The sequence below is a fragment of the Hippopotamus amphibius genome, chromosome 1 (genome assembly GCF_030028045.1).
Source record: "Hippopotamus amphibius kiboko isolate mHipAmp2 chromosome 1, mHipAmp2.hap2, whole genome shotgun sequence".
Classification (NCBI taxonomy): domain Eukaryota; kingdom Metazoa; phylum Chordata; class Mammalia; order Artiodactyla; family Hippopotamidae; genus Hippopotamus; species Hippopotamus amphibius.
In genome coordinates, this window is record NC_080186.1 from 172,320,275 (window position 1) to 172,343,457 (window position 23,183).

Genomic DNA, 23,183 nt, shown 5'->3' on the forward strand with positions numbered 1-23,183 from the left:
AGTTTTAAAAGATACATGCACCCCAATGTTCATAGCAGCATTATCTACAATAGCCAAGACATGGAAGCAATCTAAGTGCCCAATCTGAGATGAATAAAGAAGATATAGTACATATATACAATGGAATATTACTCAGCCATGAAAAAGAAAGAAATAATGCCATTTGTAGCAACATGGATGGCACTAAAGATTATCATACTAAGTGAAGTAAATCAGACAAAGACAAATATTATATGATATCACATATGTGGAATCTAAAAGAATAGTACAAATGAACTTATTTACAAAACAGAAGTAGACTCAAAGACACAGAAAACAAACTTATGGTTACCAAAGGAGAAAAGGGGGCAGGGGGGGGATAAATTGGGAGTTTGGGATTAACAGATACACACTACTATATATAAAATAAACAACAAGGACCTACTGTATAGCACAGGGAACTATACTCAATATCTTGTAATAACCTATAATGGAAAAGAATCTGAAAAAGAATATATATACACATACGTGTGTGTGTATATGTATATATGGTGTAACTGAAGCACTCTGCTATACACCTGAAACACTCTGCTATACACCTGAAACATTGAAAGTCAACTATACTTCAATTTAGAAAAATAAAATAAAATAAAAATAGAACACTAGTTAAGTCAGATCATGTGGGGCTGTGGAAGCCATGGTAAGGAATTTGGATTTTATACTCAGTGAAATATAAAGTTCTGAAAAGAACAGTGACATGGTTTGCCCTTGTGTGTTGAAAGAATTACCCTGGCTACTCTCTTGAGGATAACCTACAGGGCTACAAGGATAGAAACTGGATGACCTGTTAGGAGGTGAACGCAAGATTCCAGCAAGGCCTTGTGGTGGTTTCACCCAGGGTGTGAGCAATGGAGACAGTGACAAGCAGTCAGATGCTGGATGTATTTTGAAGGTACAGTGAACAAGACTGCTTGATGAACTGGACATGCGTTTAACGAGAGAAGTCAATGATGACTCCAACGTTTCTCACCTGAGAAAATGGAAGGACAGAGCTGTCATCAACTGAGACGGAGAAAGCTGGGGGGGACAGGTTGGAAGGAAAGAAAAGCAGTTGAGTACTAGACATATTAAGTTTGAGACATTCAGCTAAAGTTGCCAAAAAGGCAACTTTTATACAAATCTAGTTTACATGAAAGGTCTCTGCTGGAGATATAAACTTGAAACTATTGGCACAGAACTGGTATTCAAAGCCATGGGACTGCATGAGATCACCAAGAGAATGAACATAGATGAGGGGAAGGAGACCATCAGGAAGCTGGGGAGAAAAGGAGCCAGCAAAAGAGGCACAGAGGAATTAGTGAGGCAGGGAAGAAACCAAGTGTGGCATCCCCAAAAGCGAGCGTAAAAAACATTATAGAGGAGTCTCAAAGCCAGCAGTAGATCAAACAAGATGGACAACACTGGTGACCTTGAGAGCATTCTCAGTGGAACGGTGAGGTGAGAGCCTGACTGGGGTGGGTATAAGAGAATTTGAAGAGAAGAACTCGAAATAAAAGTGTTGCCAACTCTTTGGAAGTTTTGCTGCAAAACGAAGCAGAAAACTAAGGTAGGAGGTGATGGGGAAAGTGAGGTAAAAAAAATTTTGTTAAGGTTTTCTTTGGTTTATTTTTGTTTTTTAAGGTGGGAGTGGTGTCTGAATGCTAATGAACTGTTCATTTGTTCTTGGATGTCTATATACTGATGGTAAAAAGCATATGAGAGGGAGGGCAGAACTCTTGGGACTTGAGCACTTAGCAGGCTAGAGGGGACCAGGTCTAGTATGGTAATGGGACTGGTCTGTGTACATGACAAATGTTTTAAATGGTAACAGGCCAGAAGACAAAGTATACATTATTCAAGTGGGGGTGTAAGTATGCAAGTGTGTGAAATTTGTTTTAAAAAGGAGCCATTCTATCATCTGCCACTATTATGCACAGATTATAGATATCTATAGACTCAATCACTAGGTCTTCTTCCCTCACTACCAAACACTATGGCAGTGTCTTCCTTTTGATAAGCACATTATTACTGGTAATAAGATTTAATAGGTCTCTATATACTGGTGAGACCTTGACAAACTCTGGTCATACACAAGTATTGTGCCTATAACTTGCCAGGTGGTCAGGTTTCTAAGGCAAGGCAGTTAAAAGGACAGGGAAAGGGACGACTCAAACAAAGTAAGCTAAGAGAAGCCTTTTGGACGAGTGCTGATCCTCTCACCAAGTACAAGGGAAAAGGGAGACTTGCCAGGTAAACTTAAAACCTGCCTACTAGAACCCCATTACCACTCTGGAAACTTCCAAATCAATGAGAATCCCATAAACCCTGAGGAAATATATAAAGTGTAAAGTATTATTAACAGTGATAGTAATAAAAAGCTTATGGGATTCAAAGGATGTTATAATTTTAGTAATGGATATAAATATTAATACCAGCTTAAGAAGATCTCTTTCAGGACTAACTACTCTCTTTTTGTATTCCTGGCATGTGTTTCCTCGTCTCCCCCAATAATCAAAACCTATTTTACATTTCTATAAATTAAAACTCCACTGTATCTTCATAACACTACAGAACTGTCTAATTAAAAACCAAATCAATATTTCAGTATGTAAAAACCCAATAGCTCCACATAGGACACAGGATTATCATTAGAATTTTTGAAAATGAACTACCAGTTACTATATTCTGAGAAAGATGTTCTATTACTCACTTTTAATCCAGCGGCGTAGCCCACTGGTTGTGGGGCAATGTTGGACTGCCCAGCTTCCCCTATAACCACGGCTAAGCCAAAGACCTCCTGGAAGGCATCTCGGACGGCGGCAACTTTTACTTCTTTATTTGAGGTCACTACAATGTCCAGTTCACCTCCAGATTCTACAAAGACCAGAAGAAAATTTCAATTCCAAATTAAAATAATGAAATTCTCATAATTACTACCATGTGCTCACATTTTATTACATAATTACTACCTACCTGGCAAAATGATGCAAGATACAGATTACCTTTCTATTGGCTGAGGAAACTGAGGCTGATAAGGTCCTGCCCAAGGTAACACAGCTAGTTAGCAATAACATTAGGACTCAAACGTAGGTCTGTATCTTCTCACTACACTGCCTGATGTAAGCAGACACATTTCACCCTGCCATCTAACAGCCTCTTATTCTGAGATTTCTCAAGAAAGCTGTTTGTACTGTGAAACATTTTGCCCTAGAAACAATGCTATGCTTTTCCCTAATAAGTATCTTTTGGAACAGTTGAAAATATTTTCCAAAAATTTGGGCTTTTTATCATGGGTTTTTTCCTGATGGACAAAATGTTCCACAGATCCCATCTTTACTGGAATTTCTTAAATTATTAAAACCTAAAAGCAATGGGTTACATAGAAAAAAGGAGGAAAAATATACGTTTTTCCTTTTTTTCTCCATGTGGGATGCATCTCTTAACCCTACCGAGCTAAGGACTGTGTCATTAGGCTTCAGCTGGAAAAGCTTTCTTCATTTTTCTGTGATGACTCATGCCACTTTTAATGATTATAAAGGGAGAGCTAACCAAAAAAATGTAGAAAGTTAAACTGTGTTAAAATCCATTTCTAATAGTTCTTGTGCTTTCTTGATACATTTGAAATTGTTATGGTGAGTTCTAAAATATTTGTATAAAAACATGGTAAGTTTTACTCGAGTTTTGTTAGATCCAAATGGTCCAGTTTTTGCTGCCTGTCAATAGCTTTTTCACACTCAGTCTTATCACTTTTTATAGCTCATTAAGATTACATAAGTTATTATAACTGCTAATAATAGAAATTTCATTTTGTATCTCTCTCTCCCCCTTGGTTTTTTGGTTTTTGTTTTTTTCCTTTTTTCTGGATGTCATACAGGGTAGCCTGAGAAAAGTCTTGGGTTTGAGTTCTGATTTTATCATCTACTAGCTTCCTTGCCTTGGGAAGTCACAGAGCTTGTTTCTTTACAGAAAAATTCCTGCCACCTCACAGGGTTTGCTCTAAGGATTAAATAAGGTAACTGCTTTCACAGTCTAACATAGTACCCATTAAAACAAGAGCTCCGAAAATGCTCATTCCATTCTTTTCCTCAGAGCTTGTGAAGAGGAGAATATATATACGTAAATTATGTCAAACTTGATTATTACAAATATACGAAATCAGTATATACGGTATGTTCCAATTTCCAAACCCTGGCAATTACAGAGAACAATTCAGCAGAGTTAATTCTTTGATTCAATTTTCCACTTAAAGGGAAACAAAGTGGCTAAGTGTTAGCTCCACCAAGTTGTGTGACCTAGGATGATAATAAATCTCTTTGAACACAAGTTCCTCATCTAAAACTTGAGGAAAACACCACCAAGCTTGCCAAGCTCTTATGAGAATTAGCACCTGGCAGATCAAGCATTTAATAAATGGTACTTATCATTACTAGGTCTTGTCCTTTGATATTTACTAAACAGTCAATTACCAACAGATTCAAGACTTATGAAAGCTATCGACTTTTTATTGCTACTGAAACTCTCTGTTCAAGTACCTGGTGCAGAGCTTTGCTCGCTAAGCTGTTATCTTCAACAGAGTTAATAATAATTGGTCACAAATCCTGCTAAGAGATTATTTCACTTATTGGATATGTACATTAAAAAATTAATCCTCCAGTTAACCGTCTGGAGGATTCTTAGTAATGAGGGTTCAAAGGTGGTTAAAATAGCTTTCCCAACAAACCTAGTAACGACATATTATTAGTAAATAGATTAACAGCCTCTAAAAATTTTATTCCTGAGTTACACACAAACACATTTAATTAAAACAGATAATTGGAGAAATGTCAAAACCAAATATAAACAAAGCAACACTTCAAATGTCAACTCTGAATAGTAAAATTGATGTAAAGCAACACTAACCATATTCATAATTAAAATCAGTAAGTATACTAATAATTCGAATCATTTTTACTCCTCCAAAGTTCATTCTGTGAATTTTCAAAATTTGACTAAGAAAAAGATGAATTAAAAGTACCAAAACCAAGACTACCAATAAATGTAAGAACACAGAAGAATTTTCACTAATTACAAGCCCTTTGGGATTACACTCAGTGGCTGACATGAGCACACACTTTATAGGGCAGGTGCAGCTCTATTTTAAGTACATACTGATATATGGCGCCATGCCAGGGTCCAGCGTTGTAATCATGCTTTCTACCGAATGCTTTGTTTTATCAAGCACAGATTTCACCATAGGGTTCCCAGCCACACCCTGCAACAAATTCACATGTAAATACTCATTCTAAGCAAAGAACACTGTGATTACCACAAGGTGAGAAAGAAAATTTTTTTTTAAGTTTCCAATGAACTGCAGACCTATACTTTTGTAAAATATAAGAAAAATAAGGTTATGGCAATGTTAAATTGCTATGAAATTTCAAAATGCTTCCTCTGAATTTCTCTTCTCATCTCATCGTAGATTGACAGCAATCTGCAGAGCCCACCTCAAGCAACACTGGCCTGGGAATTATGTTTGTTGCATATACATATATGTGTGTATGTGTATATATTTTTAATTCATTTCTATGTATACCTATATTTTTATTTCATTTCATTACTATTTACTTATCGATATAAAAGACTAGGTGAAACTTGTCCATTAAGGTCCCAAATAAAGATTGTAATCAGATGTCTCCAAAGACTCATATTTTGTTTCCTAATATAAAAATAAAAATAGTACAAACATTTCATTTCCCAGAACAGTTACTTATTACCTCAATATATAATACCCTATGTTCTATAAAAGCTTCTTCTTTTTACCTACTTCCTATTTTGTTCCCAAATTCTCCCTTTTAATAAAGCCAGACCTATTCCTCTGAATTCTTAAAAACCACACTATTAGACAGAAGGAACCAGATCTGAGTATTTCTTTCCATCTATGTTTCTCCCACAGTTGAAGAGACTTAAAGGGACCAGTGCCTCCTCAGATGGCATCTGGCTAACAGGCCATGATTCCACCTGTCCCAACCTACCATTAAACTAAGGTGATTTAGCAAAAAAAATGAGTTCATAACACTGATATTTAGGAGTGTCCACCCATCCTCTGCTGAATATTAGAAGAGTTATTTACAAGATCTGTAGGGTTGAACTGAGTATTACAACTGGTAACTGACACGCTGACACATGCTCTTAACAAGGAAAAGTGATAGTCCCTATATAAAGAAAACCTTTAAAAAGCACAAAGTGATATAAAGCAAGCTTAGAAAAATGCCATCTTTCTGATATATAAAGCTCAAATGCTGTAAATCAGTTTAATCACCTACCAATTTAAAATGTTTAATATATAATCAAACTGCAACCAAACCCTCAGAATATTGAGGGGAACCTGACAAAGTGATTCCAAAATTCATTCAGAAAAATAAATGGAAAAGACCAGTAAAGAAAAATTTTGAAGAGAAAACAGCAAACTTACACAACCAAATGCTGATCTGTCTTTGTGAATGCAGAGACTCAGTCAGAACTGACCTTTCTATGTGACTCATCAATAAATACTCTTCATTTCCACCTTAGCATAGAGTAGGCTTTCAATAAATATTAGTGTAATAAATAGTTACAATAATTAAAATAGTGTGGTACTGTTGCAAGGACAGGCAGAGCAGTGGAATAAAATACAGAGCCCAGAAACTGACATTAACACACAATTTAGTAACTAAGATAAAGGTGACGTATCAAATCACTGGGATACGATTTTGAAAAAGTCGATTAAATGGTTGGAAAAAAATTAAGTTGGACTGCTACCTCACATAATATAGTAAAGTAAGCATCAGCTACAACAAATTGGTAAGTAAAAAAAAAAGAAACCATAAGAAAATTAGATGAAATCATTAAAAAAACCAATTATCATATAATGTAGTAGGTAAATGTTATTTTTATTTAAAAAATGGAAAAGCAGAAAAAATTGATAGAAATGACTCCTGAAAATTTAGATTTTTTGTGTCAATAAAGCATAATAAAGTTGAAATGTGAGATAAAAAGAATACTGCAACGTGATAGTATATAATAAAATATTCTTATATTAAGAGTTCTTATTAATTCATTAAAGAAGGAAATCATTCCAATTCAAAACTGGGCAAAGAACATGAATATAAACTTCACAAAAGAAAAATACAAATGGCCAAAAATCACATTAAAAAAGTTAAAATTCAGTAACAAAGAAATGCAAATTTAAACAAGGTATTATTTTTTTGCTTATCAAATTAGAAAACATTGTTGGTAACTGAAAGATGTTATGACAATGTATTTTGGTATAACCTTCCTGGAGAACAATACGTATCAGTAATTCTTAAAATGTTCACACTGACATTTATCAGGAATTAGCTCTGATAAAACAGAGATGCACATAAAGATCTCATCATAATTTTATAAGAATTATAATTAGAAAATGCCAATAACAGATTAGTGAAAACATGAGAAACAAATGCAATGACATGTTGGGCAAAGTAGCCTGAAGACTATTTTATAGCTGGAAAGATGTTCATGATATACACTAGGTAAAGACAAACAAAAGACACAAAATTGTGTCCATGTGTCACTCCCCCAATTTGGTTTTTATTTTAAAAAAGATTAAGAAATACAAACTATTTTATGTATAAAATAAATAAGCTACAGGGATATACTGTACAGCACAGGGGATATGGCCACTATTTTACAATAACTTTAAATGGAATATAAACTTTAAAAATTGTGAAATTTTTGTCAATCTGAAACTTATATTGTACATCAACTATACCTCAATAAAAATACATAAATAAGTCAAATGAATATATTGTACAGCACAGGGAATACAGCCAATATTTTATAATAAATTTAAAATGGAGTATAATCTAAAAAAAAAAAAAAAAAAAAAGAAACACATTTACATAGATATGCACATCCAAAAGACTGAGAGGAACTATAAAAAAAAAGTGTAATAAGAATAAAAAGTATTTTAATTTTTCCTTACATCATTTTTTATTTTCAAAATTCTAATGAATATCTATTAGTTTTGTAATTTAAAAATTAAGCATGGTTTTTACAGTAAACACCTCTTACCTTAATAAAACCCCAGAGTCCACCAGCAGATGCTTCATCCTGATCTCTACCAATTCTAGGATCTTCCTGCTCCTCTGGAAAAGTGATGGCTGATGTGGTTCCTGTTCCCTGTACCAGCGATGTCAAACTGGCTTGCTGAGTAATGGGAGCTGGCAAAATACCTAATGGCAAAAATGTTAATATATGTAATTTATTCCATAAACTATTTCCTATAAGAAGATACAACATATGAGTAGTTCAAAACAGCTTTAATAATGTAACTATATATACTCAGGCATTTCAACACTGAGATATGAACTCAAAGAATCACCTAAACTTTTATAAAATATAAATTACACAGAATTTCAAAAAAGAAATTTCTTTCCCTTTTCAAAGGTTTGTATCAAGTACCCTGAAAATGGACAAAATATATGTATCCAAAAGTACTTCACATTTGCCCTATGTAGCACTTGGAGGTGGACAGCTGTAGCTTGAATCTCTTTAAAGCATAAAAATAACTGATATGAGCACTCAAGCCCATCATATAAAAAGCATGTAAAAATTAGTAAACATATCCATATACCCTATTTTAACTCAGAAAATTCACATATACATACACATGGGTGTCATACTTGTACTCTGCAAAAATTTTTCATTTGTTAAGGTAGATAAGCCAACTTGGATTATAAAAATCACAACAAAGTTGTTTCTTTTCCTAAAATGAGACGCAACAGGCAGAATATGACAGGATGAAGTTTTGATACTGATTTCCAACAACCATTCTGGGGAAGCCAACAAAGTAGGTATAACTGACCTAGAAAATAGTCCAATACCATCAACATAAGGTACATATACTTATTTGTTTCTGAACTTTTACCTGGCTAAATAAAACTACTCCCTGGGTCATTTAGTCCCAATAATTTTTTGAGGAAAGCTTTAAAAAAAAAACTCTCAGACTTCACCTTGGTGTTTCTCTATAACTGCACAAAATGTTAGGACCAAATTTTGGAATTCTGTCTGACATTCCATATATTAATCATGTACTAGGTTTTATATCATATAAAAATCACATATTAAGTGACATCAGCTTTATTTTAATAATTTAAATGGAAACAGGAAGCTCTGGAGATCAAGAAAAAGGGAATAAAACATTCATGCAGAGTAACTAGAACCCTCATACACTGCTGGTGAGAAAGTAAAATGGTGCAGCTGCTTTGGAAAATAGTCTGGTAGTTGTTCAAAAGTCAGCAATTCTGACATGCACCCCAATGTTCATGGCAGCACTATTTATAATAGCCAAGATGTGGAAGCAACCTAAATGTCCACTGACAGATGAATGGATAGATGTGGTATATATGATATACATACAATAGAATATTACTCAGCCATAAAAAAAAGAATGAAATAATGCCATCTGCAGCAACATGGATGGACCTAGAGATTGTCATACTAAGTGAAGTAAATCAGACAAAGACAAATATCACGTGGTATCACTTATACGTGGGATCTAAAAAAATGATGCAAATGAACTTATTTACAAAACAGAAATAGACTCACAGACATACAAAAAAAATCTTACGGTTATAAAAGGAGAAGGGGGTATAAATTGGGAGTTTGGGATTAAACAGATACACACCACTATATATAAAATAGATAAATGACAAGGACCTACTGTATAGCACAAGGAACTCTACTCAATATCTTGTAATAATAACCTATAATGGAAAAGAATCTGAAAAAGAATAGATATAGATATATGTATAACTGAATAACTATGCTGTACATCTGAAACTAACACAATGTTATAAAGCAACTATACTTCAATTCAAAAAACGCCCCTCTGGAAAAAAAAAAAAAGTCACCAATTCTGTACCTAGGTATATACCCAAGAGAAATGAAAACATGCCCACGTAAAAATTTGCACACAAAGGCTCATAAAATCAATATTCACAACAGCCAAAAAGTGGAAACAACCCAACAGTTTATCAACTGATGAAATGAATAAACAAAATGTAGTATATCCATACAATGGAATATTATTCAGTCTATAAAAGGAAGGAAGTTCTGACACATGCTACAACATGGATGAATCTTGAAAATATTACACTAAGTGAAAGAAGCCTGTCGCAAAAGACTACATATTATACAAGTCCATTTATATGAACTGTTCAAAATAAGCAAATTCATAGAGACAGAAAGTAGATTAGGGGTTCTGAGGACCATGAGGATTGGGAGGGAGTAGGGAGTGACTGCTAATAGGTATGAGGTTTCTTTTGGGGTGATTAAAAGGTTCTAAAATTGATTGTGGTGATGGCTGCACAACTCAATAAATACGGTAACAACTATTAAATTGTACCTGTGAAAGAGATGAAGAACTGTATGTGAATTATACCTCAATAAAGCTGTTCTAAAAAAATTAAAAACTCGCTGTAGCCACTTGTTTCAAAGTATCAGTAGGAGAGAGAATTACCTGTTACCGGAGGTGCAGAAAATGACGGCATCAGGGGCGTCTGGGGAGCTCTTCCTGCATGTCCCCTTGTAATGTCGTAAGCTGAGCCAACAGAGAATCCTGATGTGGGAGGACCCGAGGGGGGTGCAGATAAGAGAGTGTTTGGGGCAGAAGTGGAAGGTGGGAAGTGGGATAAAGGGGGATCACCGAAGGCAGCAGCAGTCGGTGGAGAAACAGGAGGTGGAACAGAGGTAGTGAGTGGAGGAACAGAAGGCACTGCTGAAGGAGGCACAAAGGGCAAGGGTGCTGAAGGCCGCACAGGAGGCAGGGACTGCTGAGGGGTGGAGTACGCGTGAGGCGGCAGGGACTGCACAGAGGACACACTGGGAGAAGAGAAAGAGCTGGCTGCAGCTAAAAAAAAGAGGAGGAAAAACACTTCAGTGAAACGTTTTTCACTTAGTTTCCAAAGTATCTCATTACTGTCTTCTTGGAAAATTTTTAAATTTAACAGACCCTACCCCAAGAGTTATTTTTAAATGCGTAATTTAAAATATACAAGTATGATGGAGTGCAAACGACTTTCAACTCCCATCAGTAAAAGCAGCAGCTAAATAAATTAAGTTACGGTACTGCAGACCTTTTTGTTTTTGTTTACGTTGATGTGCTTTTAATAAAATAAAGCCATTTTTCGTCTCTGCTGACATGAGCATAAAACCTCACAATTTAAGACTCAAAAACTTTGGTCAGGAGGTTAATCACCACAAAGTCACAGAACATTAGACAAAGCTAACGCAGGCTTTTTAGGAGGTTTCTGTCATAACAAAGATAATTTCTAGTCAATATGAACGTAAAGAACAACAGTTCAGACAAAGCAAAACATACATGTTTTCTGTCTTTGGGTTTAAATAAAAAAGGCTATTTCCCTTCATCCTGGCAAAGATTACAGAATTTTTAATATATATGCACAGCCCATTTTACTTTGCTTCGCCTTACAAATTGAAGGTTTGTGGCAACCCTTGAATTAAACAAGTTTATCAGCACCATTTTTCCCAACTGCAACTGCTCTTCATGTCTCTGTGTGACATTTTGGTAACTCTTACAACATTTCAAACTTTTTCATTATTATTATATTTGTTATGGTGATCCACGATCAGTGACCTTTAATATGACTAATGCAAAAAAGATCACAACTCACTGAAAGCTCAGATGACAGTCAGCATTTTTAAGCAACACTTCAGCAAAGTATTTACCTAAGGTATGCACATTGTTTTTTTAGACATAATCTATCCCACACTTATAATAGACTACAGTATAGTATAACCGTAACTTTTATACACACTGGGAAATGAAAAAGTTCATGTGACTCGCTTTATTGAAATATTCGCTTTATTGCAGTGGCCTGGAACTGAACTCACAGTATCTCCGAGGTATGCCTCTATGCTTTTCTTAAGTGACTCTGAGAAAAGATGACAGTACCTTAACTATCCTCAAACACACTGATGCTAGACAACTGCACGTACCTAAAGCAGATGGGGAGGAAGACAGTGCGGCAGCAGCAGCCAGTCCTGCAGAAATTGGTGGAGGAGTCCCAGGTGGTGTTGTCTCTATCCCACTCTCTTCCATCATTTTTCTTCAATTATGGTAAAACGGTAAAAATATTAAAATGTAATATTTACACAGTAATAAAAGGTATATTTTTAAACCTTGTATAGAGAATCATTTTTCAAAATAATCAACAGACAGATGTCTGTCTTTACTGTTTATAATGCCACTTATCTCCAGGTGACGGGTTTGTCAAAATTCCTAATAGTCTGAGAATACTTAATGTGCAAACAATCTGAGACATTTTCATACACCTACTTCATAGTTTAGAAATAATTTACGTTAACTATGTAATTAATTACCCAATATATTTCAAATAGTAAATTACTAATTTAATTTCTGCCACATGAATGCATGGTAGATTTAGATCTAGATTCCAGTCACTATTACTTTTAAAATAAAAATAAGTTATTTAACGTATTTTTTGAAACACTTTCTCTTCATTAAGCAGTGTACATGGGCTACTCCTGTTAATATTAAAAATAAATTTTTTTAACATGCTCAATTTCCAGGTTTTCCTAGTTTACATTCTAAAATGTGCTCCATAATGGCTAAATGATATGTCTCAGGTTTTAGAAAAGTTAATTGTAGCAAAAATGCCACTAGATAGCATTTCGACCTAACAGACAAAACTGGACTACAAAATGTGGGGAAAACTTCCTTAAAAATTACAAATTTTCAAGTCTGCCTCAAGTATAAAATCAAAATTCCTAAATATACCAAATAAGTTTTTGAAGTTTTTACTCATTTAGCAAATATTCAATGAAGGTCAACCACTTGCCAAGTACTGTACTGGTGCCTCTGGAAATACAGTGTAAGCAAAAACAAACAGGATGCTTACCATCCAGCCCAGGAGACAGTCAAACAGTATCACCAACATACAATGAACCACAGCCTGAATGATGTGCTCTGAGAGTAAGAACAATGCTGTTTGCTAGGAATATGATTGTGACTTGGGATCAGAAAAGGGTTCCCCAAGGAAGTCACATATAAGCTGAGATCTGAAAGATGATCAGAATTTAATTAGGTAAGGGAAAGAAGATAAGGAGGGCACATGCCAGAAAAAGTGAATATATAGAAGGTATAAAGGCCCTGTAAGGGTGAGGGAAATTGACACATTGAAGAAAAGGCGAGTGGCAAGCAGCAGAAAGGAATAATGAGGACTGGAGGCATGGACAGGAGCTCAGACTGTGTTGAGATGTATAAGCCAAGTTAAAGAGTTGGGTTTTTTAAGAACAGAAAGTCACTGTGGGGCATTCAAACTGGGGATGACATATGAGTCTTTTAACTTTTTTGAAGAAATTTTAGATTCACAAGAAGATGCCAAAACAGAGACTTCATGAGTACCCTAAACCCAGCTCCTGCTAACAATAGCATCCTACATAACTATACTACAATGATAAAACCCAGGAAATTAACACTGGTACAATACGAGTAACTGAACTATAGACCTTATTTGGATTTCACCTGTTTTTACATTCATGTATGTGTGTAGTTCTATGAAGTTTCATCATATGCACTGACTCATGTAGCCACCACCACAATCAGGACACAGAACTGTTCCATCACCCCAAAGAAACTCCCACATGCTGCTCCTTTGTCATACCCTCTCATCAACCAAAAGCTCTGGCAACCAACTGTTCTCTACCTTTTCTCATTTCATGAATGTTACACAAGCAGAATCATACAGCACATAACCTTTTGAGATTGGCTTTTTGCACTCAACAGAATGTTCTTAAGATCCATCCAAGTTGTTGGATATATCAATGGTTGGTTCTTTTTTATTGCTGAATAGTATTCCATTTTATAGTTGTATCACTCTTTGTTCATCCATTTGTTTGAAGGACATTTAGGCTGATTCCAGCATTTGGCAATTCACATATGTGTTTTGGAAAGATTCCTCTGACCAAAATATGCAGTTTGTGCCACAGGGCAGTCAGAGTAGATACAGAGAGACCATTAAGAAGGATACAGAGGTTCAAATAATATCCTAGGCTAGTGATTCTCAAATGGGGAGTGGAGGAGGGTGATTCTACCTCTCTCCCAAGGGTCATTTGGCAATGTCTGGAGACATTTTTGGTTGTCAGAACTAGAGAGTACTACTGGCATCTACTAGGTAAAGGTTGGGGATACTGCTTAAAATCTACAATGCACAGGACGGCCCCCACAAGAAAGAATCATCTGGCCCCAAATACCAATAATGCCAAGGCTGAAAATCTTTGGCCTAGACTAAGGTGATGACAGTGGAAATGGAGTGAGTGCATAGACTCAAGAAATGTTTAGGTGGTAAGACTTGGTGACTGACTGGATATGGGGTCCTGGAGGGGGGAGAGGTGTGACTTGCACAACTGGAGAAATGGTGGTGCCATTCACTAAGATAGGGAACACTGGAGGAGGTCAAGGTGTATGTCTGACATCGTGGGGGGAGGAGGGATTATGCAGTATTTAATACTGGACATGCCAAGTTCAAGCTCCTTGAAACATCGAAATACTGCTAACTTGCTCTGCAGCTCAGAAACCACATAAATGTGGGCTTCATCAGTTTACTGATAGTCTCTAAAGTCATGTGCTGAAAAGAGATTATCTGAAAAGACCAAGTGAAAAAAGAAGATGGCCCAACCAACCCTTGAAGAATAGCCAGGGAGAAAAAAAAAAAGCCTGCAGAGAATAATAAGAGACTAGAAAGACAGAAAGAAAACCAGAAGGCTGTGGTACCCAAAAGCCAGTGTTTCAAGGTAGGAATGGGCAACAGTATCAAATGCTGCAGAGAAGACAAACAGGATGATATAAGAAAAAGTCAGTGGATTTGCCAAACTGGAGATAAAACTTAGTGCGAACTGTTTTCATAGAAGGAGTTGGGATAGAAGCCAATTTCAACCAGACTGAGGTGGAAGGTGAAGTAAATATGTATAACACTTTCAAAAAGTTTTGTTGTGAATGTAGAGGAAAGATCTACAGCAGTTAAGTAGAAAACAGATATCCAAGGAAGCAAAATCCTTTCATTCAATACCTACAGACCAAAGGTAGATAATCTGGGACAGAATGGCCTTCTGGGGACTTGATCACTACATGACAAAGCCACCTCTTTTCTTCATCTCATTTTCCCACTGGTTATTCATCTTCCTCCTATAGATGCTATCAGTACTCACAGTGATTAGTAGAAATCAAATTTAAAGATAAATATTAATGAATGCATTTGCAAAAGAATCTGTACAATGACTACAACCCATAAAATGGAATAATTGGTCAATTCCTTTCTATTTTTAAAAGCCATACTATTTGAGAATTGGCTTAATGACAATATTGGGTAAATTTTAGATGCATAAACATAATACCTTCTACTAAATAAAAGCTACTGTGATAAAAATAACAGCAAAGTGTCAGAGTTGGTAAAGGTTCTAGTGCTCAGTCTCGACACAAAAAGTATATTAATGTATCAACATTGAAGAAAAAGTGATGGAAATGGCTTGGAAAATTGAGTCCTCAGTCTCTGGACACACCCTGCTCTTCCAATTTGCTTGTGTCTTGGTTTTTCTGTTAAAAAGTAGGTGGCTACTTACAAAGATACAAGAAATGGAATAATGAAGCTTTGATCAATGTAAAAGCTTATTAAAAGCGATTATTATTGTTGAGGTACTACCGGTTCAAAAGACAGCCTCTACTTCCCTTTAGCGAGCACTACTGCAGGAAGGTCTGAGTTTTGTCTCTGCATTCCCAGTTCTTATCCCAAAATAACCTCCATAAATGTTCACTGACCAAAAAGCGGCTGTACAGGTAAAAGCCTGGAACGCCAAAATGTGTCATGTTCGCAGAAATGTACATGTCGTCTCTTAAAAATAACGACTTCGAATGACAAAAACTCTCTTGGACTGGACAAACTCTGCCCATCTAGGACACGGGCTACCCCCAAACTTGCCCGAAGCAGGTCCCAGAAAGAAACAAAGAGACAGCGGAGTGCAAAAGCCCTCTGCAGCGGCCCCAGGCATCCACAGGGGAACCCACGGGGAAAGGAGCTACTTCCCACTGCCCGTCCCCATTTGTTGACCTAAGAGTCTCCCAGGCGGGAGCGGCCTCCCCCCCCAAGGCCCTGCCACGTACCCAGGCCGGGCTGGGCCGGGCTGAGGTCAGCGGGCGCCTGCCTCCTGCCTCTCCCCTCCGGCCAGCGCGGTGGAAGGTGGAGCCAAACAGCCCGGGGCGCCGGCGCAGGTCCCGGGACTGAAGCAAAGCACCGGGCAAGACCCCGGGGCAGCACCCACCGCACAATCCGCGGCGGGGACCGCTTGCCACGCGAAGCGCACCCGTGCCCGGGCCGAACGCCGCATGCCCTCACGGCCCGCGCCGGGACCGCACGACCGCGGAGCTCCGGAACGACCCTCGCCTCCCGGGGCGCCTGCCGGCCCGCCCACCTCTCGGGCGCCTGCGTCCCATCCCGCCGCGCGCACGCACCCGCGCTGCTGCCGGGCTGACGCTCACCTGCGGGCCCTAGAGACTGTCTGCGTGGCAGTGAACAGTCGGGGCTAGGACGGCTGCGGGGTAAGACTGCGACTGCAAGAAGACGAGCAGGACGCAGGAAGGAGGTCGCCGCGCGCACCCCCGCCGCCAAGATGGCCACCCGAGGCGCAAGTCCCTGCGGCTGCCACGTCGGCCGCGCGCCGCCCCGCCCCGCGCATCGCCCCGCCCCTCGCCCCGCCCCGTCTCGCTCGCCAGGAGCCCCGCCCCGAGGCCTCAAGCCAAAGCTGCTGAATTACCTGGGTCCAAAGATCCACCTGTCCGCGGGGCTGGGTGCTACCCAGATCTAAGAGCATTCTCCCGCAGGACTGCCCACCTTTCCTCGGTGCAACCTCCGCACGCAAGAATGGAACCTTTGTTACCGGGTGTAGCTCACTTACCCTGTGCCGTGGCCGCCCACGGGAATGGCAATGAACCAGCCCGGCTTGTCCAGTCCAGTCCCTGCCTGCAGGCGGGACCTCGCTCCAGAAACAGGAGACTTATCCTCTGTATTTTCAAAGATTTCCAGATAATAGCGGCTGCATCAGGAAAGAGAGATAGCAGGGTGGCAGCTACCACACCGATTTTCCCCCAAAGTTCATATATTACACATTCTTTTTTTCTTTTTTATGGAAAACCAAAGATTATCCACTTTCTTAAACTTATGTGCTGCATTTAAAACAGTTCCTGAAAGACGGTGCTCAATAATGTACATTAAACAAATCAATGAATAGAGTGCAATGGAGGAATATAAAGAATTTGCAATCAGAAGTATTGGTTTGGGTCCAGGACTGCTTTAATGTCACTTGAGCAGTCGTGTGACCTTGTACAAGTCACTATTCTAAGTCTCCATATTCTGTAAGATAGGAATATTATTTGCCCTCTCTAATCAAGGTAATAGAGTTAAAATAAGATATACAAAAGCACTTTTTAAACTGAGTGTTAAACACATGTAAAACTGTTGTTTTTATTGTTCCCAAATTCCTTCCAGAACTCATTTGTAGTTAGCATTAATATAAATCGCTTAGACTTGACAGCTGAAGGCATTTAAAAATATCAATGCCTCACTGAAGAGCTAATATTTAACTATGCCCTAAATTCAGACAAAATGATTTGCACCTGCAATGGGTTGGTCCCTTTGATGGTGACTCTTATCCTATCCACTGAGAATGTACGTAGGTGGCTGTCTAGGTTACTCTCCAGAAAGTGCTGTTTGGGGTGGTGCTGAAAATAGTTACCTTCTCTGTCCTCTTTGGTCTACACCCTTAATAGCCGTAAGAACTGTTGGTTTCTTCATTCATTCAGCAAATATTGAGTGGCTGCATTGTGCTGAACATTGGTACTGGACATGTAGCAATGAACAAGACAGACAAGATCCTTACACTGAGGGAGAGGCAGCCCTTCACACAGGAGAACCGGCTATGAGCAGGAAAACAAAGTACTGTTTGTGATGGGCACATCAAGTAGGCCACTTAAGGTAGGACGGATATGCAAGGCTTCTCTGAGGAGGTAGGATTTGAGTAGAGATCATAAGAAAGCAGCGCTGTGGCTCTTTGAACAGAAGGAAGAGCATGCAAAGGCTCTGAGGGAGGGTGCCTGGCACATTTACAGAACAGAAGGAAATAGGGGCTGAGAAGGTGATAAGAAATGAGGTCAGAGAGACAGGCCATATCGTAGCCAGCCTTGTAGGCCATCTTAAGGCCTTTAGGTTACATTCTGAGAGAAATGAGGAGGAGGTGGAAGGTTTTGAGCAGAGGGCTGAGAAGATTTGACTTCAGTTTTAAATCATAATCTGATTGCTGTGTGGACGGTAGGGGGTGCAAAGACTAAAGAAGAATGATCATAAGGAGGTGATGGTGCCTTAGATTAACTAAGGGGGCGGGGGTGGGGGCAGGTAGGGTGCATGATGTGGACATATTTTGAAGGTAAATCTGTCATGATTTACTGATGGGTTGGATGTGGCTGTATTAGTCTCCTAAGACTGCCAAAACAAATTACCACAACTGATTGGCTAAAAGCAATAGAAATTTATTCTCTCATATCCCTAGAGACCAGAAATCAAAACTTAAGGGTCAGCAGGGCCTCTCTGAAGGCTCTAGGAGAGCATCCTTCCTTGCCTCTCCCAGCTTCAGGGGAGCCTGCTATTCTTTGGCTTGTGCCAGCCTACTCCAATCTCTGCCTTTATGTCCACATGGCCTCCTCTCCTGTGTATCTGTGTTTCAACATCTCCTTCTGCCTTTCTTTTATAAACATGCCTGTCACTGCATTTAGGGCCTACTCTAAACCCACAATAATCTCATCTCAAGATCCTTGAGGGTCTAGACCTTATTTTTAAATAAGGTCCTATTCACAAGTTCCAGATGGACGTATCTTTTTTGTGAAGGGCACTGTTCTATCCACTTACATGGGTCATGAGAAATAGGAGTCAACCAAATAAGCAGGATTATGAAATGGGTTTGGAGTTAACCTTGAATTGCATTTATATATGTTTAACTCATCACTTCTCATTTTAATGTCAAAGGAACTTTGTGTGGCAGATATTATTATTATCCCAATATTAGAAATAGGGAAACTAAGGCTCTGAGAATTGTGTGCACACCTGGAATTAGAACCCAAAATTCTTTAGCTATACCACAGATTCTTGCCTGCTTTTGGGGTGGTGGGGTAAGGAGATATGTTCTTAGACGCGGGGCAGTGAGGGGAGTCAATGGAAGATTACATCTTAATGACAGAACTACTTAGGTTTTTGGTTTTAGCTAGCAGAACTCATCCAAATTTTTGTATAGGAAGTTTCTAATACATAATAGAGTTCATTTCTGAGCTACAGCTATAGTGGAATTTTGCTTTTATTGCTCAAAAACAGAGGCAAACAAAATTATTTCCCACTTGAGGATTTTTGCTAGATCAATTTGTAGTTAATAGAGCTATTCTTAAATAGTCTTAAAACAGTCTATAAAGTTTGTACTATTCATAGAATATTGATGTGTGAATCTCCAGGTGGAAAAGAGACCAGGCTGAGGCTCTGAGCATCTACAGCACAACCAGGACTAGAGGCAGAGCTGAGTCTATTTGAGAGACCATGAGCTCTGCTGAGAGAACAGTCTGTGAGTTATACAGCCATGAAGGACACGTCAGCAGATGTGTCAAGGGTACCGGCCCAAGACAGATCAGGGACTCATGCCCACACCCAACTCCTGCAAAGAGGAGATGTAAGTTCTTTAGGCAACTAGGAAGGAGAAGGAGGGTTGTCCCAAACACTGCCTGGGACATACCTGTACTAAAAATGTATTCATTGTTTATCTGGAATTCAAATTTAGGAGGCAAGCAAGCCAAGACTGAGAGTCTGAGAGGCAATGTAGTATAGATTAGGACACAGATATTGGTACCAGATGCCCTGGATTGGAATCCTGGCTCTAGCACCTGCTAGGTCAACAGCTAGTCTTGGGCATGTCACAAACTCACTGTCTTAATTTTTCCACCTATAAAATGAAAACATATTCATACTTACCTCATAGTTTTTTACTTATGGATTGAATAACTTAATATGTGTGAAGTACTTAGAACAGAGCCTAATTCAAGCAATCTCTATATAAGTATTAGCTCTTACTCTTTGACTTTTAAATTGTCTAAGTATTCACCTGACAATGATTGTTTTAAACCAAAAAGATTTTTATTTAGGTGAGTCTGAGCTGTAATTTCCAAATAAAGGTTTTATGTGCTTGTTTGTTTTCAATGATAGAAAATTTAGTTATAAACAGTGACCCAACCTCTTAATTTTCCTAGGACACTCCCAATTTACGGCTATATTCCCAGCATAATTATTAAAAGCACCCACTTTTTACTCTCAAAAGTGTTCCAGTTTGGATAGTAAATCTTGTGGTCATCGGAGTTACAGGGATATTAAGTTACTCTCTTTGCACATGTGAGTTATAGTGTGGAAATGTCAGTAACTGCTCCTCCCCTGCACACATGTAATCATCATTAGCAGAGTCCATTGCAATTTGCTTCAAAGAACTAACTTATCTTTCTAAAATATGCATTCATAAAAACACCCTGACTCCTCAGTGTCTACATGGTAAAATCTTAAAAACTCAGCTTATCCTTATTTTCTAGACTCCTTCTCTTCCTGCATCTTCCTCCATACTCTCCAGGCACCAGCCTCAAGGATATGCCCCCTCCTGAAACCATGTGTCTTTGCTCTGATCAGTCTCTTTGTATGAAATGCCTTTTCCCTTTTCACCTTCTGCTAATAGGTACTCCTCATTTTTCAAGGACCAGGTCAAAGTTTTCTTCCATTATAAACCTTTGTGCATTGCATTTTTGTTGGTTTTGTCTATATTCACTGTTCATTTATAAGCTCCTTGATGGCAATACCTTTGTCTTTAGAATCCCGATATATTCAAATGTTTACATAGAGTGACATGTTACCTGCAAACAGTGACAGTTTTACTTCTTCTTTTCCAATCTGGATTCCTTTTATTTCTTTTTTTTCTCTGATTTCCATGGCTAGGACTTCCAAAACTATGTTGAACAAAATTGGAGAGGGTGGACATACTTGTCTTGTTCCTGAACTTAGAGGAAATGCTTTCAGTTTTTCATTGTAGAGAATAATCTTTGCAGTGGGTTTGTCATATATGGCCTTTATTATGTTGAGGTAGGTTCCCTCTATGCTCACTTTCTGGAGAGTTTTTGTCATAAATGGGTGTTGAATTTTGTCAAAAGCTTTTTCTGCATCTATTGAGATGATCATATGGTTCTTATTCTTCAGCTTGTTAATGTGGTGTATTACGTATGACTGATTCACATATGTTGAAGAATCCTTTCCTCCCTGTGATACACTTGGTCATGGTGTATGATCCTTTCAATCTGTTGTTGGATTTGGTTTGCTAGTATTTTGTTGAGGATTTTTGTATTTATGTTCGTCGGTGATATTGGCCTATAATTTTCTTTTTTTGTGTGATATCTTTGTCTGGTTTTGGTTTCAGGGTGTTGGTGGCCTCGTAGAATGGGCTTAGGAGGGTTCTTTCCTCTGCAGTTTTTTGGAATAGTTTGAGAAGGATAGGTGTTAACAAACCCTAAATAGCCAAAGCAATCTTGAAAAAGAAAAATGGAGCTGGAGGAATCAGGTTCTCTGATTTCACACTATACCACAAAGCTACAGTAATCAAAAGTATGTATGGTTACTAATAAGAAAAAAAAATTTCAAATTGTACACTTTAAATATATGCAGTTATTGCATGTCAAATGTATCTCAATAAAAGTTCTTAATAAAAAAATAGTATATATGGTACTGGCAGAAAAACAGAAATATAGATCGATGGAATAGGTTAGAAAGTCCAAGATAAACCCATGCACCTATGGTCACCTAATCTATGACAAAGGAAGTAAGAATATACAATGGAGAAAGCCTTTTCAATAAGTGGTGCTGGGAAAACTGGACAGCTACATGTAAAAGAATGAAATTAAGGACTTCCTAGGTGGTGCAGTGGTTAAGAATCTGCCTGCCAATGCAGGGGAATGGGTTCGATCCCTGCTCCAAGAAGATGCCATATGCCACGGAGCAACTAAGCCCATGCGCCACAACTATTGAGCCCATGTGCCACAACTACTGAAGCCCTTGCACCTAGAGCCCATGCTCCGCAACAAGAGAAGCCACCACAATGCGGAGCCTGCACACCACAATGAAGAGTATCCCCAGCTCACCGCAACTAGAGAAAGCCCGTGTGCATCAATGAAGACCCAATGTAACCAAGAAGTGGGGGGTATACAAATGAACTTATCTACAAAAAAAATAGAGTTACAGATGTAGAAAATGAACTTATGGCTACCAAGGGGTGGGAGGGGAGTAAACTGGGAGATTGGGATGGACATATATACACTACTATATATAAAATAGATAAATAAGAAGGACATACTGTATAGCACAGGGAACTCTACTCTGTAATAGCCTATATGGGAAAAGAATCTAACAAAGAGTGGATATATGTATATGTATATGTATACATATAACTGATGCACTTTGCTGTATAGCAGAAACTAACACAACATTGTAAATCAACTATACTCCAATAAAAATTTTTAAAAATCTACAAACAGTAAATGCTGGAGAGGGTGTGGAGAAAAGGGAACCCTCCTACACTGTTGGTGGGAATGTAAATTGGTAGAGCTACTATGGAGAACAGTATGGAGTTTCCTTAAAAAACTAAAAATAGAGCTACCATATGATCTAGCAATCTCTCTCCTGGGCATATATCCGGAGGAAACCATAATTTGAAAAGATACATGCACCCCAATGTTCACTGCAGCACTATTTACAATAGCCAGGACATGGAAGCAATCTAAATGTCCATTGACAGATGAATGGATAAAGAAGATGCAGCACATATATACAACAGACTATTACTCAGCCATTAAAAAAAAAAACAAAATAATGCCATTTTCAATGACATGGATGAACCTAGAGATTGTCACACTGAGTGAAGCAAGTCAAAGACATGTCATACGATATCGCTTATATGTGGAATCTAAAAAAAATGGTATAAATGAACCTATTTACCAAACAGAAACAGAGTTACAG

The 23,183-nt window shown here is 38.2% G+C and overlaps 1 protein-coding gene and 1 long non-coding RNA gene across 7 annotated transcripts in view; one reads left to right on the plus strand and one right to left on the minus strand.

Moving 5' to 3' along the window:
* The window catches only part of LOC130853787 (uncharacterized), a 51,524-nt gene extending 46,005 nt beyond the window's left edge, over nt 1–5,519 (plus strand). Inside the window, exon 5 of the long non-coding RNA XR_009053880.1 lies at nt 5,477–5,519. This is a non-coding gene — a long non-coding RNA (uncharacterized LOC130853787). The remainder of the gene's footprint in view (nt 1–5,476) is intronic.
* Nucleotides 1–16,972, minus strand: part of PRRC1 (proline rich coiled-coil 1) — a 45,097-nt gene extending 28,125 nt beyond the window's left edge. Inside the window, exons 1-7 of one of the 6 annotated variants that reach the window (XM_057736094.1) lie at nt 16,592–16,722; nt 15,133–15,253; nt 12,037–12,146; nt 10,538–10,927; nt 8,089–8,249; nt 5,167–5,269; nt 2,729–2,892 (exon numbers count right to left, since the gene is read on the minus strand). In XM_057736094.1, the coding sequence (XP_057592077.1) occupies nt 2,729–2,892; nt 5,167–5,269; nt 8,089–8,249; nt 10,538–10,927; nt 12,037–12,142 (924 nt within the window). In that variant the 5' untranslated portion in view covers nt 12,143–12,146; nt 15,133–15,253; nt 16,592–16,722. Of the gene's footprint in view, nt 1–2,728; nt 2,893–5,166; nt 5,270–8,088; nt 8,250–10,537; nt 10,928–12,036; nt 12,147–15,128; nt 16,274–16,374; nt 16,544–16,591; nt 16,728–16,866 lie in introns of those variants that run through there. The other 5 variants (XM_057736102.1, XM_057736068.1, XM_057736111.1 and 2 more) reach the window with 5 other exon arrangements.
* Between the last annotated feature and the right edge of the window lie 6,211 nt (nt 16,973–23,183).